Below are 25,238 nucleotides of genomic sequence, written 5' to 3'. Positions count from 1 at the left end.
GACCCTTTACAAATTTTGACCCTTTACACTTTTTTGATATATTGATTTTGACCCTTTACAAATTTTGACCCTTTACACTTTTTTGAAATATTGATTTTGACCCTTTACACTCTTATTTGATATTATTATACTATGAATAAGGAAAATACTGATCAATCAGTTGGGAAAGTATTGATTGCCAAGTTGCACTTTTACATAACAGCTCTTTCGGCAACGTCCTTGATTGGTGAACGCCAGACTGGGGTCCTATTGTCCCGCTCAAACTCTAGTTTCTTTGGTCGCTGCAACCTCAACATCCTTGTGTTCTAAGGAGACCTTATTGGTTTATCTGCTGAGTCATCAGCAGCCATTGCCTGGCCCTCCTTGGTCCTAGCTTGAGTGAAGAGGGGGCTTGGGTGCTGATCATATGTATACAGTGTATGGTCAGTCTCTAGAGCATTGTCCTGCTCGATAGGGCAATGTCACTGTCCCTTACCTCTGCCATTTATGAGCTGTTAGACATTTAAAAGACCTTGTAGCGAGGTATAACCACCACCCGCTGATTAGCTGGGGTGGAAGAGGAGTAGACTAGACACCCAGCTCACGCTCTTACCGGTGAAAAGCCGTCCTTTTTTATTTTGGATGAGGAGGGAATAGACGTTCCGTCTTTTCCATTTACTCTTAATAAAATTGCATTTTTCAATATTAAATTTTCAATATTAAACTTACCCGATAATCATGTAGCTGTCAACTCCGTTGCCCGACAGAATTCTACGGAAGGGATACGCCAGCGATCGCTATACAAGAGGGGGGTGTACTCACAAGCGCCACCTGTGGCCAGGTACTGCAGTACTTCTTGTTGACACCACTTCAATTTTTCCTCTGTCGTGCTTCCGGCAAGACGTTCATGGATACGCTTATAATTTTGGAGTCTTGTTCACGGTTTTTGGTGAAGTATTGCTCTAAGATTTCAGCTTTCGCTATTCAGGAAGTTTTATTATTAGCTTAGCTAGCTTTTGGAATTAATTTGATTAATTATGGTGACGAAGAGAGTATGAACTCTCTTTCACCTTTAAATGGCCGACCCTTCCCTTAGACGGAAGTGTTGGTGTCTAAGAGAGTATAGACTCTCTTTCTTAATTTTGCTTAACAAAAGTTATAGATTTATTTTATATCTCTCCGCCTTTTATAGGCCTCTTCGATTAACTTCCTTTTTTATAAATTTATTAAAATTAATTTTTATATTCGACCTTTCCTAATAGTAGGCGGTCTTTTCTTGTACCGAAGTTAATTAACATTGAGCCCGTCATTTCGGTTTTACCTGTTAACATATTATGCTATTTTAATGTTTTTGAAAGAATGTTTTTGAAAGAATTTCTTTGATAGTCTCGTACTGTTTCAAAGTTGAACTAACGTTTTGTTTTGTCTCTGCATTTGTTGATGTTCAGAACGTTCAACTTGCGCTCTATCGTTACGATAGAGAGAGAATTTTCACGGTGTCACGTTGCAGTAAGAGTAAACCGTTTATAGCGTTTTGTTCATTCTTTCTTAGCTTAATGGTTTTAATACTAATAAAGGAACTTTTTATTTGGGAAATCTTTCAGTTTTTTTCCTTTAACAATAATATGTTTTAACGAGTATATATGATTGGGCTCTTCTCTCAGGTTCTAAGTCTAGAGAGAGAGAGAGAGAGAGATAGAGACGGAGGGAGAGAGAGCTGGATAAACGTTTCGTTCGAGCGAGTAACATTGTTATCGTTTTTGCTCTTCTCCCTAGTCTCTTTAGGGGAAGAAGGTAAACGTTTCTAGAGTTTATTCTTGTTCTCAAGCTTTATGCGGTGAGAGATTTTAAACGTAGTTTATTTGATCTAGTGTTTAGTCTCTTTCCAGCCACTGAATTATTTATCTTTCATTAGATTTTTCTGTTACATTGTAATTCTGTTTTCGCAATTACTAACTTTTAAGGAAGGATAGAATTGCGTGTTTCAGGTACAAACCACTTAAAGTTTCGAGTTCAGTGAAATAAGTGCAAACAGAAATTCAAAAGTGATAAGTGATTAGCGCAAAGTGTGTCAGTGTTGTGCGTGAGGGTACTTCTGTGCGTGCCAGTCGTCCTCCCAGTCCGGGACCTCTTGCAAGCTCCCAAGCCCAGGGGAGAAGCAATGTCGAAGGGCAAAAGGGTTCGGCAGGCCTTGATCGGCGCACAGAAGTATCCTCGGTGGTTGCGGGCGTGTCTTACAGAGACCGTCACTCCCACCCGCAGACGATTGAGCCCTTATTTTACTCGTCTGCAGAAGAAATTTCGGGGAGAAAACGCTGGACTCAGGTCTCAAGACCTCTTAAACGTAAAGTCCAGACCTCTAGAGTTCAACAACCCGGATGCAGTCATTGGGTTAGCTCTGACTCTCCGCAGTCATCAGGTGACTGCACACCTCCTAAGAGAGGTAAGGTGATGCCGCAACAGACCTCATCTTCTGTTAAGGCTTTGCCTCAGCAGACCTTAGCGTCTGCCGACCCCAAGATGACTTTGCTGCAGTCCATGCAGTCACAGCTTGCGGTCTTAATGCGTGAGTGTCAGGCTGAGAAGGTTACACCTCCTCCTGCGATCGCTCCGCCTCACCGCAGTCCAGTCTGCCAGGCGTACGATGTTGAGGTTCCTCAGGATACCTTACCGCGTACTGAGTTGCCAGTTACCAGCGGTGTGCAGCAACCTCCGCCTTCCTTAAGGCAACCTCAGCAATGGGAGCAGGAATCTTATGCCTTACTTCCTCCGCTTCCGCTTGCGGTTCCACCAGCGAGGCAACAATCTCTTGAGGTACGACAACCTCTTCCATCAATGAGGCAGCCACCTCAGCACTCGCTGCAGCGACCTCAACCCTCCTCAAGGCGAGAGCCTCAACTCCTTAGGCTAGCACCTCAGGAACCTCAACTCGCGAGACAAGAACTGCGTTCTGCGCAGCCGCTACCTCAACTCTCGCAGCTCACACCTCAGGAACCTCAACTCGTTCCTCAGGAACCTGCTACTACGCATCCGCAACCCTTACAGCAAGCGCAACTCTTGAGGCAGCAACCTCATGCTATGAGTCAGCCACCTCAACGCATGCATCTGCCACTTTCTCCTCAACTTGAGCCTCTTCCCATTCAACTTGGGAATAACAAATGACAATAATAACACCTCATTACTTTCATAACTTGCATTTGTAATCATATACATGTATGCCTACACAAACATTATGATAATGGAGGTTATTTGTATTACTTAATATAAAAATATATATGTATTCCTTGCAATATATTTTTAACAAAATCGCAAAATATGGCAAAAATATCTTCAAAACAAAAATGAATCATGAGTTATGAATGTAAGGTAAATATTATGTTGATATTAAAACCCCATGCAAGCATGCATGAAGTAATGCAGTGTTGCCAACAGGGCGAGTTTCCCTTTCCTGAGGTGAAGTAGATTATAGTACATTTAGTGCAGCTTAATTCTACGATTATCATGCCGGCTATCAAATTCATCAACAAAACAGTCTAAATCAATTCTCTCGGCACGTGCACTTTCAATGGACAGTAATGCGATATTACTCACTCTAGCACTGGTCATGGAATTTCTGAGAAATGTTACACGCCATGCAACACGCTCTGCTTACCTTACAGCATGCTCTACATACAGCATGCTCTGCATACAACCTGCTCTGCATACCTTACCGCATGCTTCTCAGTCACACATCTTTGGTTGTTGCCAACTCACTAGACTGTCAAGCAGTTTCATAACGTTGCCTTCTAGTCTGCTGCTTTTGCACCAGTGAAACCCTCACTGAGAGAACTTAGCTTTTCTCGGATATGGTCCCTGTAGATGAGAAAGTGCTTTTCTCCCTCCTTCTGATATTCCCTTGAGGACTCTGTCATTTGGAGAGGAGCCTTTAGCTGCGTAGCCTCTTATGGACTTTTATTTAAGCATAACATGCTTCCAGGGAAGGTAATGGTTCCACTTCAGTCGCTAACCCCGTCTGTTACCACACCTGCTCCCATAGACCTTGAGCTGTGTTGCAAGACATGCAGTCCAAGCTTAGTCCTTGTTAGAGGATTTTTTGTTTACGGAGTCAGTGTGTCACTGGGAAGACGTTCAACAACCAGCAGAAGTGACTTGTTGTGACGCAGTACGGCAACCTCAACAACCCGATAGGGAGTTGTCTGTACGACCCAGACAGTCTAGACAGCTTCGGGTTGTCACTGTACTTCCTCGCTTCCCCATGGTTGACAGTTCACAGACTGTGCAGCAGTACCATGATCTTGTGTCCGGCTCCGTCAGACGACTGGCTTTTAAGAGCTCCCACAAGTCGTCGCTGTCTGGAGATTCTCAGATGGACTATGGATCTGACCAAGGAACTGGGCCTCCTGGTCAATTTTGAGGAGTCTCAGCTCGTCCCATCCCAGACCATTGTCTCCCTGGGTATGGATCTTCAGAGTCGAGCTTTTCGGGCTTTTCCGTCGGCCCCAAGGATCTTCCAAGCCCTAGAATGCATCCAGAGCATGCTGAGAAGGAACCGATGCTCAGTCAGGTAGTGGATGAGTCTAACAGGGACACTTTCATCGCTGGCCCTGTTCATCGTGTTAGGGAGACTCCACCTCCCCCCCTTCAGTATCATCTAGCTGCTCACTGGATAAAGGACATGACGCTAGAGACGGTCTCAGTTCCTGTTTCCGAAGAGAGGAGGTCTTCTCTCGCGTGGTGTAAGAACAGCTTTCTTCTCAAGGAAGTCTACCTTTGGCTGTTCAGAAACCCGACCGCCGTCTCCTCTCGGACGCATCAGACACGGGCTGGGGTGCGACTTTGGACGGACAGGAATGCTCGGGAACATGGAATCAGGAGCAAAGGACACTTCACATCAATTGCAAGGAGTTGTTGGCGGTTCTTCTGGCCTTGATAAACTTCAAGTCCCTCCAGCTTAACAAAGTGGTGGAGGTGGACTCTGACAACACCACAGCCCTGGCTTACATCTTCAAGCAGGGAGGGACTCTTTCGTGAAGTTGTTCTAGATCGCAAGGGACCTCCTCATCTGGTCTAAAGATCGAAAGCTCACGCTGGTAACGAGGTTCATTCAGGGCGGTATGAATGTCATGGCAGATCACCTCAGCCGGAAGGGTCAGGTCATCCCCACAGAGTGGACCCTTCACAAGAATGTTTGCAGCAGACTTTGGGCCCTGTGGGGTCAGCCAACCATAGATCTGTTCGCTACCTCGATAACCTAGAGACTCCTGTTGTATTGTTCTCCGATTCCAGACCCAGCAGCAGTTCACGTGGATGCTTTTCTGCTGGATTGGTTCCATCTCGACCTTTATGCATTCCCGCCGTTCAAGATTGTCAACAGGGTAATTCAGAAGTTCTCCTCTCTCAAAGGGACACGGCTGACGTTGGTTGGCTCCGCTCTGGCCCGCGAGAGAATGGTTCTTAGAGGTATTGCAATGGCTGGTCGACATTCCCAGGACTCTTCCTCTAGGAGTGAACCTTCTACGTCTACCTCACGTAAAGAAGGTACACCCAAACCTCCACGCTCTTCGTCTGACTGCCTTCAGACTTTCGAAAGACTCTCAAGAGCTAGGGGCTTTTCGAAGGAAGCAGCCAGAGCGATTGCCAAAGCAAGGAGAACATCCACTCTCAGAATCTATCAGTCTCAAGGGGAAGTCTTCCGTAGCTGGTACAAGACCAATGCAGTTTCCTCAACCAGTACCACTGTAACCCAGATTGCTGACTTCCTGTTATATCTAAGGAAAGTAAGATCCCTTTCAGCTCCTACGATCAAGGGTTACAGAAGTATGTTGGCAGCGGTTTTCCGCCACAGAGGCTTGGATCTTTCCACCAACAAAGATCTACAGGACCTCCCTAGGTCTTTTGAGACCTCTAAGGAACGTCGGTTGTCCACTCCAGGCTGGAATCTAGACGTGGTCCTAAGGTTCCTTATGTCATCAAGATTTGAACCTCTCCAATCAGCCTCTTTTTAGGACCTCACATTAAAAACTCTTTTCCTCGTGTGCTTGACAACAGCTAAAAGAGTAAGTGAGATCCACGCCTTCAGCAGGATCATTGTTTTCACATCTGAAACGGCTACATGTTCCTTGCAGCTCGGTTTTTGCTAAACGAGCTTCCTTCACGTCCTTGGCCTAAGTCGTTCGAGATCCCAAGCCTGTCCAACTTGGTGGGGAATGAACTGGAGAGAGTACTTTGCCCAGTTAGAGCTCTTAGGTACTATCTAAAAAGGTCTTAACCTTTACGAGGACAATCAGAAGCCTTATGGTGTGCTATCAAGAAACCTTCTTTTCCAAGTTCTAAGAACTCAGTTTCTTACTATTCAGGCTTCTGATTAGGGAAGCACATTCTCATCTGAAGGAAGAAGACCTTGCTTGGCTGAAGGTAAGGACACATGAAGTGGGAGCTGTGGCTACTTCAGTGGCCTTCAAACAGAGCCATTCTCTGCAGAGTGTTATGGATGCAACCTATTGGAGAAGCAAGTCAGTGTTCGCATCATTCTATCTCAAAGATGTCCAGTCTCTTTACGAGTACTGCTACACCCTGGGACCATTCGTAGCAACGAATGCAGTAGTAGGCGAGGGCTCAGCCACTACATTCCCATAATCCCATAACCTTTTAACCTTTCTCTTGAATACTTTTTATGGGTTGTACGGTCGGCTAAGAAGCCTTCCACATCCTTGTTGATTTGGCGGGTGGTCAATTCTTTCTTGAGAAGCGCCGAGGTTAAAGGTTGTGATGAGGTCCTTTAGTATGGGTTGCAGCCCTTGATACTTCAGCACCTTAGAGTTGTTCAGCCTCCTAAGAGGAACGCTGCGCTCAGTAAGGAAGACGAACTTATTTAAGGCAGAGTAATGGCTCAAGTCGACTTCCTTACCAGGTACTTGTAATTTCATTGTTATTTTGAATAACTGATAATATGAAATACGGGATACTTAGCTTCTTGATATACATGTACACTGGTTTTCACCCACCTCCCTGGGTGTGAATCAGCTACATGATTATCGGGTAAGTTTAATATTGAAAAATGTTATTTTCATTAGTAAAATAAATTTTTGAATATACTTACCCGATAATCATGATTTAATTGACCCACCCTTCCTCCCCATAGAACCAGTGGACCGAGGAAAAATTGAAGTGGTGTCAACAAGAAGTACTGCAGTACCTGGCCACAGGTGGCGCTTGTGAGTACACCCCCCTCTTGTATAGCGATCGCTGGCGTATCCCTTCCGTAGAATTCTGTCGGGCAACGGAGTTGACAGCTACATGATTATCGGGTAAGTATATTCAAAAATTTATTTTACTAATGAAAATAACATTTTTAAACTTGTAGGGAGTGGTCTTCCTCCTAATGGGGGTTAGGGGGACAGTGGAGTAAGCTTCTACTCCATCGTTTTGTTCTCTATATAACGTCTCTACTCATTGAGCTTCCTCCGGAGAACGAGGACGAATGAGTAGAGCAATAATCAACTGGCCCTGACTGCCCTTATGTACGGACACCATCGCTTCCCCTAACAAAGCAACCGCACCCTCCACTGTGGGGAGTCTCTCATTGCCGCTTGTAGCAACTCCTGCCTTCTGTTGGGTGTTTATGGTCTCCCTGTTTAAGGAATGGCTTATGAGGGTGCCACAGTTATTGGCAAGGGGAGCACACAGCTGCCTCCCAAGGAGTTGACCACTGTCTTCCCCTCTGAGACTGAAGGTAAATCACTTACTGTATAGTTCTTGTGCCCTTGGCTGCAGCACTCTGCATCTGCTCACCTTCATTCCTGCAACGCCGGTGTGGGAACAAGGGCAGCTGCAGACTGGTTTCCCTCAGGATTACTAGTCGGGTGATCCTCTCGAGGAGAACTCAAAAAATTGACTAGTCACATTTCACACAGCTAATCTCGTGAGCAATATAACTTTTGTGGTATTGCCGGAGATGTTGATGCCTGCCAACCGCTTGCAGTCGCCGCCTCTCCCGTTGACGTGTCTTGTAGGCTATAACCCTTATTATTATTATTATTATTACTAAGCTACAACCCTATTTGGAAAAGAAGTATGTTATAACTCCAAGGGATCCAACAGGGAAAATTAGCCCATTGCAGAAAGAAAAAAAGGAAGAAAAGTATAAGAGAAGTAATGAACAATTAAAATAAAGTATTTTAATAACAGTAACAAAATAAAAATAGGTCTTAAAAATATAAACTATAAAAACTTCCAAAAAAAAAATATTGAATAGTGTGGTCGATTGTATCTTCAAGCAAGAAAACTCTAACTCAGGACAGTGGAAGACCATGGCACAATGGCTATGGCACTACCAAAGACTAGAGAATAATGGTGTGATTTTGGATTGTCCTTTTCCTAGAGGAGCTGCTTACTGTAGGTAAATAGTCTCTTTTTACCACTACCAAAACAATACACTGAAAATTACAGCGCAGTTGTTAACCCCTTGAGTTAAGAAAAATTGTTTGGTAATTGCAGAGTTGTCAGGTGTATAAAGACAGGAGAATCTGTAAAGAATAGGTCAGACTATTCGGTGTATGTGTAGGCAAAGGAAAAATGAGCCGTAGCCAGAGGGAAGAATCCAATGTACTACTGTCTGGTTAGTAAAAGGACCCCACTAACACTAGCAGTTGCCATCTCTACCATCCTGTCCTCAGGGTACAACGAGTCCCGTGAGCAATATTCCTTTTGGGTCATTGCCGCTGATGGTGATGCATGCCGACCGCTTACAGTCGCCACCTCTCCTGTCGAATAGTCTTGCAGGCTATAACCTTCTGGGGTTATGGCTGCATAAGGAGATGCTTGCCGACAGCTTACGGCCACTGCCTCTCACCATCGTGATGTAGATGATTGCTGAATCATGACGTATCATAATAAATCTACAGAAACTTCACTTTTTCAAGTTTGACATACGTCCAAATAGACTTATGACACATCTTTTGGTCCCTATCTATGTTAGAAGTCGATGACTACCTGTACACACACACATATATATATAAATACACATGCGTGCACACACATATATGTTGGTGGAGTCCTATTAAATGAATTTCCAGTGAACAGTGGAGTACTCCAAGGAAATGTGTTGTCACCTATGTTGTTTATCCTCCTCAGGAATTTGTTGGGGATGGTCAAAAAGGATTGGTCTGGATTGTCAACAAGATACTAGTGGACCTAGAGTATGCTGATGAGGCTGTTCTTATTAGGAAAATGCCACAGGACTTGTAAAGCTCGCTCACCAGAATGCATGAAATATCACATAAGGTTGTGCTCAAGATAAATAGAAGCAAGATATAGATGATAATGGAATATGCAATGGAAGTTGAAATATTTGAAGGAAAAATGGTTAATGAGGTGGAATCATTTAGATATTTAGGAACCATATCGTCTAATACAGGGTCTCTAGATTTGGAGTTTGATGAAAGATTGAAAAGCAAATTAGACAATAGCTGGGTAAAATTGGATCAAATCGCCTAAAATTACATATTAAAATCAAGCTTTAGTGAGATTGGTGTTACTGTATGGACATGAGTCGTGGTATGACGATGAAACAATATCCAATAGAGAACAAAGCTCTCTGAAGAATATTGAGAGTTGAATAGCAGGACAGGATTAGAAATTAAACTATGAGAGAGAGTACTCGAGTGCCATATGTTGATAAGATCATGGTTAGGGGCAGATGGAGATGGTTTGGGCATGCTCTTCGCACTCCCGAAGTAAGATTAGTTCACTAAACTTTCAAATGGGCTCTGCACAGAGCACTAGAAGAGTTGGAAGACCCAGGCCTACAGGGTGTAAGTCTATGAAGCGTGAAGTAGATGATGAATGGAGAAGTATTGATTTAAAAGTTCAAGAAAGAGACGACTGACGAGGTCTAGCCGAGGCCTTTCGCGTCATTAGGAGTAGAAGGAGATGAGATATATATATATATATATATATATATATATATATATATATATATATATATATATATATATATATATATATATATATATAGAAATATAGAAATTTAATTAGAAATGATAGGTATACCTTAATATGGTGAAAGGGTTTGCATATCTTTTTGATCAGCAGAGCTGTACTAGTCAGGTCAACCCATAATATGTTGGTTTTCTATGAGCGATCAGACAAAAATCTCCCACCTTCACCAATCCATAATTAGCCAGCGTGGTGATGAAAACTGGCCAAACCTGAGATGTGAATGGACATGTCTGAGGCCTTTGTCCTGCAGTGGAGTAGAAACTGCTGTATTTGTTGTTGTGTGTCTATGTATGTATGTATATATATATATATATATATATATATATATATATATATATATATATATATATATATATATATATATATATATATATATATATGTGTGTGTGTGTGTGTGTGTATAATTTGAGATTTATAGAAAATTTATGATCTTTTATCTTGGCCAGTTATGTTTATCATGTGTCAAAGGCATTTCTGATATGTTATCCTTGTGCTGTGTGTAGTATTTTTTATTTATGACTCATGTCTTATTAAGGTGTTCCATTTAGCATTTATGTTCCATTGCAGATGATGAGAAATAAACCAGTGGCCAGATCAGCCTCAGGTACTCGAAAGTGCAACTGTCGCCAAGAAATGGTGACCCGACAGCTTGGGCCTGGTCGTTTCCAAATGACCCAACAGCAAGTTTGTGATGAATGTCCAAATGTCAAGTGAGTTGCAATGTGTTCAGTTTTAAATTTTGTTTCTAATAGTGTAGAGTCTCAAATCATGTGTTGAGCTGGGAGTCGTATATATCAACATTTGTAGTCCTTTTAAATGTCCCCCAGATATTGCACTCTGCTGGTCAATGTTAAAAAAACATAAAAAATATCTTGATTAGCTAATGCAGGTAATCTTTAGAGCTTACAGTTTAGTGACAGATTAGAGAGGCAACACAGTTTTAAAGTTCAAGTCCATGAGATCAATGAGGTATTTACTAAACTAGCGTTCAGATTTGACTTGGAAGTGACTTCATTTTAAACGAGGGTATCTGGCAATGTCAGGCTTCGTGTGCAAAGTTTTAATGAAAGGTTTCAACTTTTATGTGGTTGGGTACATACAGCATTTGTTATAAATCGGCCTATGTTATTTTAACTGCAATCTGTTATACCTACTTTAAGGGGACGGTTACCTGATGCAACGTCTTCAATACCTGCTATCAAAGGCATCATCTTCCACTAAACCTCTTCTCTCCAAATTATCTTTCACCTTATATCATAAAATTTTCTGCCTTCCTCTCAGTCTTCTTCCACTAACATTTTCTTCCCAAGCCTTCCTCACTTCTTCCTCACCATCCATCCTTAACAAATGCCCACACCATCTCAGTTGTGACATTCATATCTCCTTTGTAATTTTTTCTTCACTTTCCATTCTTATTTCATAATTTTCCCATCTTTCAGGCAGTGATATCCCAATAATCCACTTCAGCATTGTCATCTCTGTTCTCTCAAGCCTTGCTTCCTCTTGTCTTACGAGTCCACGTTTCCAATCCATACATTAAAACTAGTAGTATTGCTGTGCTATAAACATTACTTGTAGCTTGATTGGCATTTTATCACTTTCTGTACCACTATTGCTACCCCCTTCCATTTTGCCTTGGCTGCTTTTATCCTATTCTGAACTTAGGAAGGGGGGAAACTTGAGGGGATGTAGATAGGCCAAAGCACAGTACTATGAACTGGAAAACCCCTCTCGAAAGGGAGGCCATATGTACTTCCTCGACGCAGGATGAAAGGGGACCTGAAATTAGGTGTCTTTCAGGTTTATGGTCAGGAGGTAGTCTTTTTTTCCTGATGGCCTGGAGAACAGGGATTGGGGTCTCCATTTTGAACCTTGTGTGTTAAATAGAGGGGTTCTAGAGTGATAGCTCTATGATGGGTCCCCAACCTTTTGTCAGTTTCTCTACCAGGAATAGATTGCTGTGGAAACCTGGAAAGTTGTCTGAGACTTCCTCCACTGCTTCTTTGCTTAGAAACTTGGAGGACTGTAAAAGGGAGGAGGAGTTAACTATGTCCGAGTTCCTTAGGACCAAAGTGTCTCTAGGGAATAGCTGTCTAGAGTATTTGGCTAAGACAGCGTCACGCCCCATAAGAACGCACTTTCCCCAAAAGAAGACGTTCTGATGGAGAAATTCCATGGTTTTTGCACCAGATCTAGATAGTTCCCTGAACTGTTCATGCACATGTTCATTCTTGGGGTCTCCTGATACTGCAAAACAAGAGAGTCTCTGGACCAGCAGTCTATCCATGTACATGTTAATACAGCTGACATAGCTGCTACCTCCATGTTAGCTAGATCAGGCCCTGAAAGCCTGGTGGGGAAATTAGGTAATCTTAACAAAGGTACTAATGGGCCCAAGTTAGCCACATCAGTATCAATGGGTACAGGACTGAAAGGTGCCAGAGTGAACGTAAATTGTCTCTGGCATGACAGAGGTAATGGAGGAAGCTTGGAAGATCTGCTCACCTTCAGTGGGTCTTCTGCTGCCGAGACTTGAGTATTCAGAAACTCATGTGTGTCCTTAGTCTGATTTGAGAGAGCCACATCAAACCTGAGTCTGGGTCTTAGAGACTGCGGAAATGTAGCGTCGGTAGAGCACCATCTGTTATCGGTCTGCGCTAGGGGAGGCTCATCTAAACCCATCAAATGGCGGATGAGGCTCGTAATCTAGATAAAATGCGAGGCTTCAGAGCTAGATACCAGGCCTTAAAGGAGAGGTACATCAGCAGAGCTTGTAATCGCACATACATTGAGGCTCTCCGGAGACTCATGGTAATAATATCAAGATGAGATAGTTATGTTTTAACGTTCGCTTAGCTCTTAACTCTTCCTTAAACGTCCTCCTTTTCCATTGAGTCATTCCTATTGTAGCGGTAAAAGGCAGCCGAGGAGGAGTGGGAGGAATCCAGTTCCCTTTAGTCATAAGAATGTTCACCTCTTGCACCTGAGAGGGAAGTGGAAGAATTGAAATCTCGCAGAGCTCGATTTACGAGACGAGAGAGTTCTCAGCACTCTGCCATCTAGAACGCCTACGGTGAGAACCACATCTACGTCATCTGCCACTACTTTCATCTATGTCAGATACTGAGTGATCCTTGTGGGAAAGGGGGAAACTTTCTGCACCCCTTATCCACATTCTGTACCTGCAAATAATTATCTGAAAAAGAATGACTTTTCGTAGAATGTGTATCATTATTAGCATGAACATTGGACCGAGTGCTAGTGTGAGGTTTATCCTGATGATTAATGAGTTGTTATCAGTGTAAGACACGGGGCTCTTATTAGCATGGAGTAAGGTTTTATTATGCTGCTACCTAGCGGAAAGTTTATAAAACTCCGGGGAACTTTGAACTGATGTGAGGAAGTTCTACCACGCCTTCTACTACCTGGTGGGCATACAGTCGCATTAACTCGGTCATCACTATGACGCAGAGGAATACTTTCACAGCCTGCTCAAGCTACGGAGGGGTAGTCTCACGTGCAGACAAGGCAATGTGCTCAGTGTCATCGTCACGTTAAGACATAGGGGCACATTAAGACTTGTTAATCTGAGCATTTGGCTTGGCTGTATTTGATGATATTCTTGGTAAAGCAGGAATGGTTACACCCAATTTAAAGCTTTTTTAGGCTTAGAAGGAGAGGCTTGTTTTGAGCATGATGGCATTGCCAAATTACTGTATGTGGGAGGGACACAGCTAAAGAGATATGATATCCTTCATAATAAAGAGATGACAAATCCCTTGATTCGTTTTGGGAACTCTTTGAGGAGTTCTCTGCCGAAGACCCCTAGTGGGTGTAAGGCAGGCCTCGCTTGTTGTTTTGAGCTGGAGATTGGTAGTAAGGGTCTTTCAATAAGGCTGCCTCAGTTCGGGGGTAAATGACAGCCGCAACTCTAAGGTCCCTCCAGGAATGAATAGATATTTTCACTGATATGATGGGAGACACTTCTAAAGGGGAAGCATCTTTTCTGCATAATCTGATATAGACCTCCACTCATCGCACTCTTGGGGGGGGGGGGAGATCTAGACAATAAAGAATAATCTGGGACAGTTGCATCTAAAGGATCAATCTCAGGGAGCACAGCGGCCATACCCAGGGGATCCGCAATAAGAACAGGTTCAATCTCGTACTGCACATTATTAGCACCAGGTGGTAAAATGTTTACAAAATTATTGCCGTCTTCCTCCATGACTGAAGCCTCTGAGGGCTTCTGACACGGAGAACTAGGAGAGGAGATAACGCTTGCTGCCGAACCCAGCTTACTCTAATTCTCATTGCTAGCAGAAGGAAAAGGAGGGGAACGATCTCGCTTAGATTGTTTTTTACAGCGAGAATAATATCTTTCCCACCGGGAGGACATCCACTCCCTACAATACAGTGAACCCTCGTTTATCGCGGTAGATAGGTTCCAGACGCGGCCGCGATAGGTGAAAATCCGCGAAGTAGTGACACCATATTTACCTATTTATTCAACATGTATATTCAGACTTTTAAAACCGTCCCTTGTATGTAGTACTGTTAACAAACTACCCTTTAATGTACAGAACACTTAATGCATGTACTACAGTACCCTAAACTAAAACAGGCACAAATATTAAAGGCGATTTTATATCATGCGTTTCCTAAACACGCTAAAAAGCACGATAAAAAATGGCAACCAATGTTTTGTTTACATTTATCTCTGATCATAATGAAGAAACAAACTGGAGGTAGAGCTTTGCTTATTACCCAGACATATTTCCCGTACTTTTCCCTTAGAACTACATCACATCTTCCTACTTTATATTATATATATATATATATATAAATATATATATATATATATATATATAAATATATATATATATATATATAAATATATATATATATATATATATATATAAATATATATATATATATATAAATATATATATATATATATATAAATATATATATATATATATATAAATATATATATATATATAAATATATATATATATATATATATATATATATATATATATATAAATATATATAATATATATAAATATATATATATATATATATAATATATATATATATATATATATATATATATATATATAAATATGTGTGTGGCCGTAAAAGATGAAACTCGAAGTAACCCCATATAAATGACTTAGAAGAAGTTTGTATTCGCATAGGAATAAATAGGTTATCAGAGAATGAGTGTGCATGTGCAGTATATACAATGGTGACAAATCACATATTTAGCTAATTAGGGGGAATTCTAGGCATCGTAGTTAAGGGTTAAGGATTCTAGGTTTGATGAGTTTTTGTATAGTGAACGGTCGTGCTTTTCATTACATATGTTTCACTTTAAAGCAGCCTAGAATGTACAGTATAAATTTATACTAGTCATTTCAAATATGCTAATTTCTATACAGTACTATTGTTATAGAGAGAAAAAAAAACAATTTTACTTTCTTTAGGATTATTGCTGTGTAACTGACATTTTCTCATATGTAGCTCCAGTACCTCTACACTCTGTTTGACTCTCTATTTTTGTGTTTTGAAGCATTGTCTCTTGGATTTACTTTGGTAACCTTGTAGAAAAAAGTTATATTCATATCACATTTGACATCCACATTACATTTTTAGTTTGCATAAGTAAGACTTCCTCAGTTCTAAACACATTGTAAAGTGTGAGAATTTTTGTTAATATGGTTACAATAAGCAACATCACTGTTATACCTTGGGGAAGAAAGGAAAGGAAGGACTCATATTAGGAGTAATCGTTCCTGCATCCTTGTATAAGAAACCTTGAGCTCTAACCTACACACATGTGTTTTCCAAATCTCACCTCTGCTCTTCCCTGTAGAGGTTTGAGTTATTATTATTATTGTTATTATTATTATTATTATTATTATTATTATTATTATTATTATTATTATTAATTGCTAAGCTACAACCCTAGTTGGAAAAGCAGGATGCTATAAGCCCAGGGGCCCCAACAGGGAAAATATCATAGTAAGGAAAAGAAACTGGGTAAAATAAATTATTTTCAGAACAATAACATTGAAATAAATATCTCCCATATGAACTATAAAAACTTTAACACCACAAGAGAAAGAGAAACAAGATAGAATAGTGTGACCGAGTGTACCTTCAAGCAAGAGAACTCTAATCCAAGACAGAAGACCATGGTACAGAGGCTATGGCAATATCCAAGACTAGAGAACAATGGTTTGATTTTGGAGTGCCCTTCTCTTAGAAGAGCTGCTTACCATAGTTAGTCTCTCTTCTACCCTTACCAAAGGAAAATATGTAAAGAATAAGCCAGACTATTCAGTGTGTGTTTAGGCAAAGGGAAAATGAACCGTAACGAGAGAGAAGGATCCAATGTAGTACTGTCTGGCCAATCAAAGGACCCATAACTAGCGGTAGTATCTCAACGAGTGGCTGGTGCCCTGGCCAGTCTACTGCCTACTACCGCTGACAGTTGTCAGTGTATCTCAGGTGATGCTCTTTAGGTATTACTTAAAGGTGTCTTCAGTGTCCCTTTGACCTTTACCTGCATATACTTTTTATACTACAGTACTCCTAAGCGGGGTTTACACGGTCGAACCCGGTTATCGAACCTGCTTGTCAAACTCAAAGGTTTGTGTACAATGAAGCCCTGTTCACAAAAGTCAGGCGAGAACAGACTTTCTTCGAACTGTTTGACAAACGTGTTCGACAACACATTTGAACATCACTTCAAACACTTGTCTGTCGAACTTCGTTCAATCGTGTAAGCCCGCCTTTAGACCTCTATTCCTGCTTCCATCATTCCATCTTTCTGTCCAACCTCTCATAACTTTGATTTCATATTGTAAATTATGGCTTTTTTCCCATTTGTACATGGGTATAGAATGACCTCCGTAGTAAATTCTTTTTAGTGAGGTAGATTTGCACCGACTCGCTGGGGTGCCCTTTTAGCTCGGAAAAGATTCCTGATCGCTGATTGGTTGGACAAGATAATTCTAACCAATCAGGAAACTTTTCCGAGCTAAAAGGGCACCGCTGCGAGTCAGTGCAAATGTTCCTCATTAAAAAAAATTACTATAGTCCCCTGTACCAGGTTTTGAGACCAAGTCATAATCGCCTTAGCTCTTGAAATGCAATGCGTGCTTGTCCTAAATCAGAGCTTATTCTGCCCATCACTGCTTCCTTTTGATTAGAGCTTTATAAACTGAATTGCCCTGAATTTTGACAGAATTATTGATCATTTTTTTTTTTCTTTTTTTCTTTAAAGACTTTCTTGACCTGGGATTTGCCCTCACAAAAGACTAAAGAATACTTTTGTAAATAAAGGATCTGAAGCATCTTTGTTAAAACTATTTTGTTTCGGGATGACTGGAACTTTCCTTATCTCTGGAAGCCTGACTAATGGAAGTGGTTAGACTTAAAACATTTTATTCCAAATATTACAAATATAGATTACAAAAATTTCATTCCTGATCACAACAGCGAGTTTGCTGTGTTTTCTCCTTATAATGACTTCAGCCATCACTGTGATCTTAATTATACATACATACATATACCAAGGCACTTCCCCCAATTTTGGGGGGTAGCCGACATCAACAATGAAACAAAAACAAAAAGGGAACCTCTACTCTCTACGTTCCTCCCAGCCTGACAAGGGACTCGGCTGGTACTGCTAGGGTGCCACAGCCCACCCTCCCACATTATCCACCACAGATGAAGCTTCATAATGCTGAATCCCCTACTGCTGCTACCTCCGCGGTCATCTAAGGCACCAGAGGAAGCAGCAGGGCCTACCGGAACTGCGTCACAATCGCTCGCCATTCATTCCTATTTCTAGCACGCTCTCTTGCCTCTCTCACATCTATCCTCCTATCACCCAGAGCTTTCTTCACTCCATCCATCCACCCAAACCTTGGCCTTCCTCTTGTACTTCTCCCATCAACTCTTGCATTCATCACCTTCTTTAGCAGACAGCCATTTTCCATTCTCTCAACATGGCCAAACCACCTCAACACATTCATATCCACACATTCATATCCACTCTCGCTGCTAACTCATTTCTTACACCCGCTCTCACTCTCACCACTTCGTTCCTAACCCTATCTACTCGAGATACACCAGCCATACTCCTTAGACACTTCATCTTAATTATAATGATAATATAAAAAAGTTTGTAAGAGATTTTCTTTTACCCATGTGCAGAATTTTTTTTCTCTGACTGGTCAAGTTATAATGTTTACAATAATTTGTTTGTAATTTTGCTATCATTTGCAGTGGTATCCAGATATTTTGATAGGTTGTACACCAGTTTAGAAATGTAGCCATTATGAAAGCTTTAGAGATTATAAATGGAATCATAATTGTAATTCTTTAAAGTCAAAGTCAAGAAATAAAAATAGCAAATTATCACATTTCTTTGTAGAGACCACAGTAAGTAGATTATATTAAAAATTTGATAGGTGGGCATTATCATTTACTATTAATTATGTTATTTTTCTGACTAATTTTTATCATTTAAGAACCTATTTCACCGTAAAAAATGTGTAAGTACTGTAGAGTTTTTTTTTGTCATCTGACCAGGATTTTATATCATTGCCACATCATTGATTTTTGTTCCTATCAAAGCATACCCTGAAATTCTTCAAGTATAGAAATGAATGAAGAAAAATTATATTAAAGCATGTTAGATTCATTTCAAGGTGTTTGGAAGTGTAAAGTTATGATGATGATAATCATTTCAAGGTGTTTGGAAGTGTAAAGTTATGATGATAATAATAGCATTCATCTTTTGAAGCAAATTCTAAGAAATGTGATGCTCAGTACTCTTAGGTTATGATTGTGTAATTATTACTGTATGTTATAATCAATTAAATTATTTTTACAGGCTTGTTAACGAAGAGAAGACACTCGAGTTTGAAATTGAACCTGGAATGGTTGACGGACAGGAGCATCGTTTTATCGGTGAAGGAGAACCTCACATTGATGGGGACCCTGGTGATCTTATCATTATTATAAAGACTCAGCCTCATGATAGGTAAGAAAGTTAATTGTGTAACCACTTTTCATTGTAGTCCCTTGAAAGGAAAGATATGGAAGTTATCTATATAACCATTTTTCATTGTAGTCACCTGAAAGGAAACTTATAGAAGTTAAAATATGTAACCACTTTCTTTTACACCCCTTGAAGGGAAGGGTAAGGAAGTTGATGTAACTACGTACCTTTTATGCCCCTTGAGAGGAAAGGTAAGGAAGTTTAATTGTGTAACCACTTTTCTTGTGGTACTTTGAAAGGAAAAATAAGGAAGTTATGTAACCACTTTAATTGTAGTCCCCTGAAAGGAAAGGCAAGGAAGTTTTTTTCTGTGTAACCCCCTGTAAAGAAGTTAAGTGATTTAGCTGTTTTCTTGTCTATAGCCAATCTAAAGTAGTTATATTGCTCCATTAGATTTTTTTCTATACATTTTTTATTCTACAGATAATTGGGTAACTTAAAACCCATTTAAAGATTCCCCTGAAAGTTACTCTGATAACATATATGGTAAAAGAAGCTCTAATTTATGGGTTAATTGACTATTATTTGGATTTGTTTTGTGAATAGACATAGAAGTAAGCAGAAACTGCCTTCTTAAAGGCATTGAATTTGACTAAGACTTCAGTATTCCAATCTATGTAAAATCACAAGATGAAGTGACTGAATGCAAATGGCAGAAGTAGGCTTTTAGGTGAATGAGGGCATGTTTGATTAGTTGTTATATAAGATAAAGGATATTTTTATGAATCTCCCCTGATGTTCATATTGCTTATCCAAAGGCTTGGTTTATCAATACGTATTTACCCATGAAGTTTATATAAAATCTAATTTTCTTTCTTTTCGAAAGACACATACCACTAGTAATGACACTAGTGGTAAATGGCAAGAGGGGCTTTTATTTTAATCTATTCCTACTCATCACATAAATTTTCTCAGCACAACCTGGAATTGGTCATTAGAGTTGGATAACGAGTGGTTATACAACTGGCGGAGGTACGGGGTGAAGAGTCATGCCTCCTTTCCAGTCTGATATTCCTCACTTTTCTTTAACTCACTGTTGAGTATGGATGTACAAAATAGTTTCTGTTAAAACTTGTATTTGTTCTAACACCAGATACAAACCTTTTGGCAAAAGCAGAAACTAGTCATAAAACTTCAGAGGTATAACCGCCTGCCGCTAGTTAGCGGGAAGGGTAGACCAGCCACCAAACTCCCTCTCACACACGCCGGTGATATAACGTCACTTAAATTATTCAATACAAACTGGTTGTTTCTTTCAGTGATTCAGGCTTCGAGAGCTTCCAAGCGCTTGGCCACCTAGCGTCAACATCTGCAATTGTGCTCGTATCTCAATACAAAAGTTTGCTCGGCAGCATGCTCGTATGTCAAGATATTACTATAGTTTATGATAATCTGTTTCCTCTGCCTTTGGATCCAGCCATTCTGGCTCTGACCCAGAACACGACCCAAGAGATGTTGGCAGCATCAACGGTGACTTTCTCAGCAGGGGATGCTGTGAACATGGAGCGGGTTGCAAAGTGTTCTTATGTAAGCCACTTTGTTGTTAGACAACTGGTTGGGCTCAGTAAGGTATCTTTTCAGGAAAGATTTTGCCTGAGCAGAAAAGGGAGGCAATGTCCACCTTTTAGCTTTCTAGTGCCAGGAAAGTTGATTTCCTGACTTATAACAACGTCAATCAGTGGATCAACTGTATGCTGAGAGGATGTGACTCTTTCGTCTCAAGACTTCGAAGATGTGCCAAGGAGAGAAGCAGTTCGTCCTCTATAGGGGAATGGTATCACGTCCTTACTCCTCAGCACCACCCCGCAGAGATAGTTTCCAGCAAGACGATAGGGGCATAAGAGAGGGTTGCATGCTCCAAAGCAAATATCTTTCAAGAAGCAAGGCCCCAAGCAGCCCTTTTATGCTAGAGGGTCATGAGGTAGACGTGGTTGGGCCCGCTAGGGGGCGTTCCTCCTCTCCATCCACCGGTTGGAGGATGCCTACAGAGGTGGCGGCAAAGGTAGATGTTACACGGAGCCAAACCTTGATCGGTTTCCATCCTCCACTCAGGCTACCACATATCTCTCTCTCTCTCTCTCTCTCTCTCTCTCTCTCTCTCTCTCTCTCTCTTTTTTTTTCCTTCGACTCCACATCTAGTGATGTCATGTTCCTATGCAAAGAAAGTCCTTTCAGGCTCAAGTCCAGACATGCTAGAGAAGGATGCTTTTTAAGAGGCCCTAAACAGATCCCCAGGCTTCTACAGTTGACACTTTCTTGTAGATAAAGCATTTTGAGGCTGGAGACCAATCATTGATCTCTATCCCGAATAGATTTGTTCAGAAGACTCCATTCAAGATGGATAAGGCAGAAACAGAAACAGTTAGGCCATCATACCAAAGGACTTCATGATAACACTGTACTTGAAAGATGCATACTTCTAGATCCCAGTCCATGCATTGTTAAGGAACTACCTAATATTCATCCTGGACAAAAGAATATACCAGTTCAAGGTGCTGTGCTTCGGCCTGTCCACAGTCCCCCAGTTGTTTCTCAAGGATATTTACCCTTGTCGACCTGGGCTCTCAAAAACGCCATCCATCCATTACTTTACCTAGACGATTTGGTGATTCAAGCAGACTCGCTGGAGACCCTTTTATTACATTGAGACAGGCTTCTAAAGTTTTGCTTCGATCTTTGGATCATCGTAAATCACTAGAAGTCCTCTTAGCAACCATCTTGGTATATCTCAGGATGCAAATAGACGCACAACTAGGCATTCTTTCCGTCCGAAAGCAGAACAGAGAGGCTAAAGTAGGCATCACACCCCTTTCTGATGCAAGACTCACTACCAGCACATACGTGGTCTTCCCTGTTTGGGGCACTTGACCTCCTTGAGCGCCTGGTTCCCAACAGCCATCTTCACATCCATTCTATCCAGTGGCAGCTAAAGACCTTTTGGTCTTGTCATGACTACCCTCCAAACTTTCAGGTTCTGGTGGGGCCATGAAAAGAGAGACTTGAGTTGGTGTGTGCTAGACACCAATATCCTTCCCGAGATTTGATGCTCTTCTTAGATGCATCAAAAGAGGGGTGGGGGCTCATCTATTGCAACATGGCCTTTGGATTGTGGTCTAGGTCTAATTCTGAGAAGCAGTGCCACATGAACCTGGAAATGAGAGCAGCCTTTCTGGCTCTCTAACAATACCAACACCTGCTTTCAGGACGATTTGGTAGGCCTATCAGCTTGTTTCATCCCGACAAAAGAAACGTCCTGGCGGACAAAATGAGCAGGAAGACTCAAATAGTTGGCTCCGAGTGGTCTTTGAATCATCAGGTAGCCAACAAAGTCTTGACTTTGTGGAGTTTGCCAATAATAGACCTGTTTGGTACATCCCTCAGCTGAAATCTTCTGGTGTACTGCTTGCAAGTATCAGATCCCCAGACATTTTGGCAAGATACTTTCCAATATCCATGTGACAATCTAGACGGCTATGCATTCCCAATCCTTCTGCTTAGTAAGGAGGCTTCTGAACAAAGGAAGGGCATCCAAGATTTGTCTATTACCCTAGTAGCTCCGATGTGGCAACGTGCAAAATGGTGTTCACACCTTCTACATCTGCTCTCAGAGATGTCAATGGAGCTCCCTCCACTTGCAGATCTACTCTAACAATCATACGCAAAGACTTGCCACAAGGCAGTGGTTTTGCCACGTCTTCATGCTTGGAGGTTATCCAGTATCTCCTGGCGAAAAGGATGTCTAGATTCCTCCAGGAGTCATCGACTATCTATCAGGTGAAGTGGCCAATCTTTTGTGGTTGGTGTTGTAAAAGGGGTATTGCTTCTCTCGACATCACTATTCCAGGGATAGCGAAGTTGTTCTTATGCCTTCAGGAGGAAAACTGCTCAGTCTCGACGGTGAAAGGTTATCGCTCAGCCTTGACCCTTGCCTTTAGCCCAAGTATAGTTAACATTACCTGCCCCCAGCCGGAAGTCAGACCACCTTGGAACATATTTCACGTACTACAAACTCTGAAAGGAGCTCCCTATGAGCCGTTGCATCAGTTATCAGACCATGACTTTATGCTCAAGACGGTCTTCTTTCTCGCACAGGCCTCTGCGAAGAGTCGGCAAGTTGCAAGGTCTTTCCCACAATGTCTCCCATTCAAGGGGATGGGGTCAAGTAACACTCAACTTGGTCCCTGAGTTCGTTGCCAAGACTCTAAATCCAGATTTAGCAGATCCTAGATTTGGGCCCATCCGGATTGAGAGTACAGGGTACTGTAACCGATGACATACACCAATTGTTACTCTGCCCTGTGCGGGTTCTGAGGAGTTACCTTAAACGAACCACTGACTGTCCCTCACACGTCAACAAGTTGTTTGTTAGTACGAGCAAGGTCAAGAGGAGAGTCGCCAGGAATACGATCTCTTCCTGGATTTGACAGGTCATCAATCGGGCCTTGAATTCAGGCTCCCCCTCAAGGTCGTAGACTCAGAGCTCAGGATGTTAGCGGCCTCAGTATGTCTCGAGCATTCGAGAATAACTACTGTCGTGCAGGTACTTCAAGCAGGTGCTTGGAAGCGTCGGGTGACCTTCACAGGCTACTGCCTGAAAATATAACCCACAGGAACCTGGATACAGTACCTTCTCCTTAGGTCCTATGGTAGTTGCATAACATGTGGTTTGACACCTCAACTCCCTTATAGAACAAGTAGCAGGGTAGTCGTTACCCTGGAGTTATTCTGGGATACTTGATGGAATGACTGGCCTCTTTGTTCTTCCTCATTCCCCTCTTGCGGTACAGCACTCGTGGAACTCAAAAAGCTGGCCTCTGTCTGCAGGTTAAAACCATATTCCTTGTGTATCCTGATATATGAAATATATTTATGTCCCCGTCCTCCCTGTGAGTGGGGGTAGGACAATTTCTTGGTTAAGTTAGCGGAGTTTACCACAACAAGAAGCCTAACCTGGTCAAGTCACAATGTTTAATTCTTGCACAATCGCACGGATTGCTCAGGCCATCGGCTCTCGAACGTATTTGAGAGTTAGTGGGATGTCAGGGTGTCCCTATTAAGCTCATGCAAAGCACAGTCACACCTCAGGTCATTGTACAGTATACAGGAAATTTGTTGATACTTGAATTCAGTAATTTTCATTTGAAAGTCACTAACTGGCAACTCACATTCCTCACATTTCTAATAAGACTAGGTTTCTGGGACGAAGCATTTTGAAACTTTGCTCAGTAAAGGATACAGTTCATTAAGCATGATTTTAAAGAATTTATGCTATAGTTTTTATCAATATATCAGCTATATCATTATGGAAAAAATAACTCAATAATCTTTAGGATAAAAATGAAAAAAAGAAAATAAATAAATACTTGATTAGTCCAACTTTTTAGCCACCATAGTTACGGTATGTATTTAACGTAAAGAACGTATCAGAGATATAGTTGTGGGCGGGGTCAAACCGGACATCAACTGGCAATCTCATGGTGGCACTTTCACAAGCAAGTCATTTGTTAAATATGGCTAGAGCTACCCAACAGCTACCGGATGACTGCTATTCTAGTTAACCTTATTTCACCAGATTCTCTATAGAAAAATAGATATAACCAATCTTATCTTCATCAACATTATAATTATTATCATTACTATGATTTAAGATACGTTGTTATTGTCTTTCTGTAGAATCTGCACATAACTCGTGTGGCTGAATATGTCTGACCTGATTATAGTCTTCCATTCGTAAAGTAAAAGTAAAATAATACAGTTGATCTTCTTGAATCGCAGGTTCGATATATGCGATTCGGTCATTGGTGATGCAGAAAATCTATAACATATTTTTAAAAAATCACATGCGCGGTTTTATGCTGAATACTCGCAGACAGAGTTTTCAAACCAACCACGCAAATAGAACAGCCCAAGTTTAAAGCGAATGCACGTAAACTAATCGGTGATACACCCTTTGTATAGTACAGTAACTCTAATTTTAGTACAATAATAAAGATGATTAGAAGTAGTTCCTACTTTCATTATGTAAAAGTAATATTTGATACACAGTAATACCTCTCAATTCGAAGATTTTTTTTGCCTTGTATTATTCAAAAAAATACAAAACGAAATTCGCCCGGCTGCCAGTAAACAATTGTAAAATTCCAACGTCGCAAAACTGTAAACTCATCACCATCGTCCTGCT

At 41.3% G+C, this 25,238-nt stretch overlaps 1 protein-coding gene across 1 annotated transcript in view; it reads left to right on the top strand.

Moving 5' to 3' along the window:
- Window positions 1-25,238, top strand: part of LOC137636244 (dnaJ homolog shv-like) — a 63,213-nt gene that overhangs the window by 22,939 nt on the left and 15,036 nt on the right. The window contains exons 4-5 of the mRNA XM_068368679.1: window positions 10,546-10,688; window positions 18,890-19,039. Of these exons, the coding sequence (XP_068224780.1) occupies window positions 10,546-10,688; window positions 18,890-19,039 (293 nt within the window). The remainder of the gene's footprint in view (window positions 1-10,545; window positions 10,689-18,889; window positions 19,040-25,238) is intronic.

This window comes from Palaemon carinicauda, unplaced genomic scaffold, assembly GCF_036898095.1.
Source record: "Palaemon carinicauda isolate YSFRI2023 unplaced genomic scaffold, ASM3689809v2 scaffold258, whole genome shotgun sequence".
In the NCBI taxonomy this organism is placed as follows: domain Eukaryota; kingdom Metazoa; phylum Arthropoda; class Malacostraca; order Decapoda; family Palaemonidae; genus Palaemon; species Palaemon carinicauda.
This window is presented reverse-complemented; position numbering and strand designations above follow the sequence as displayed.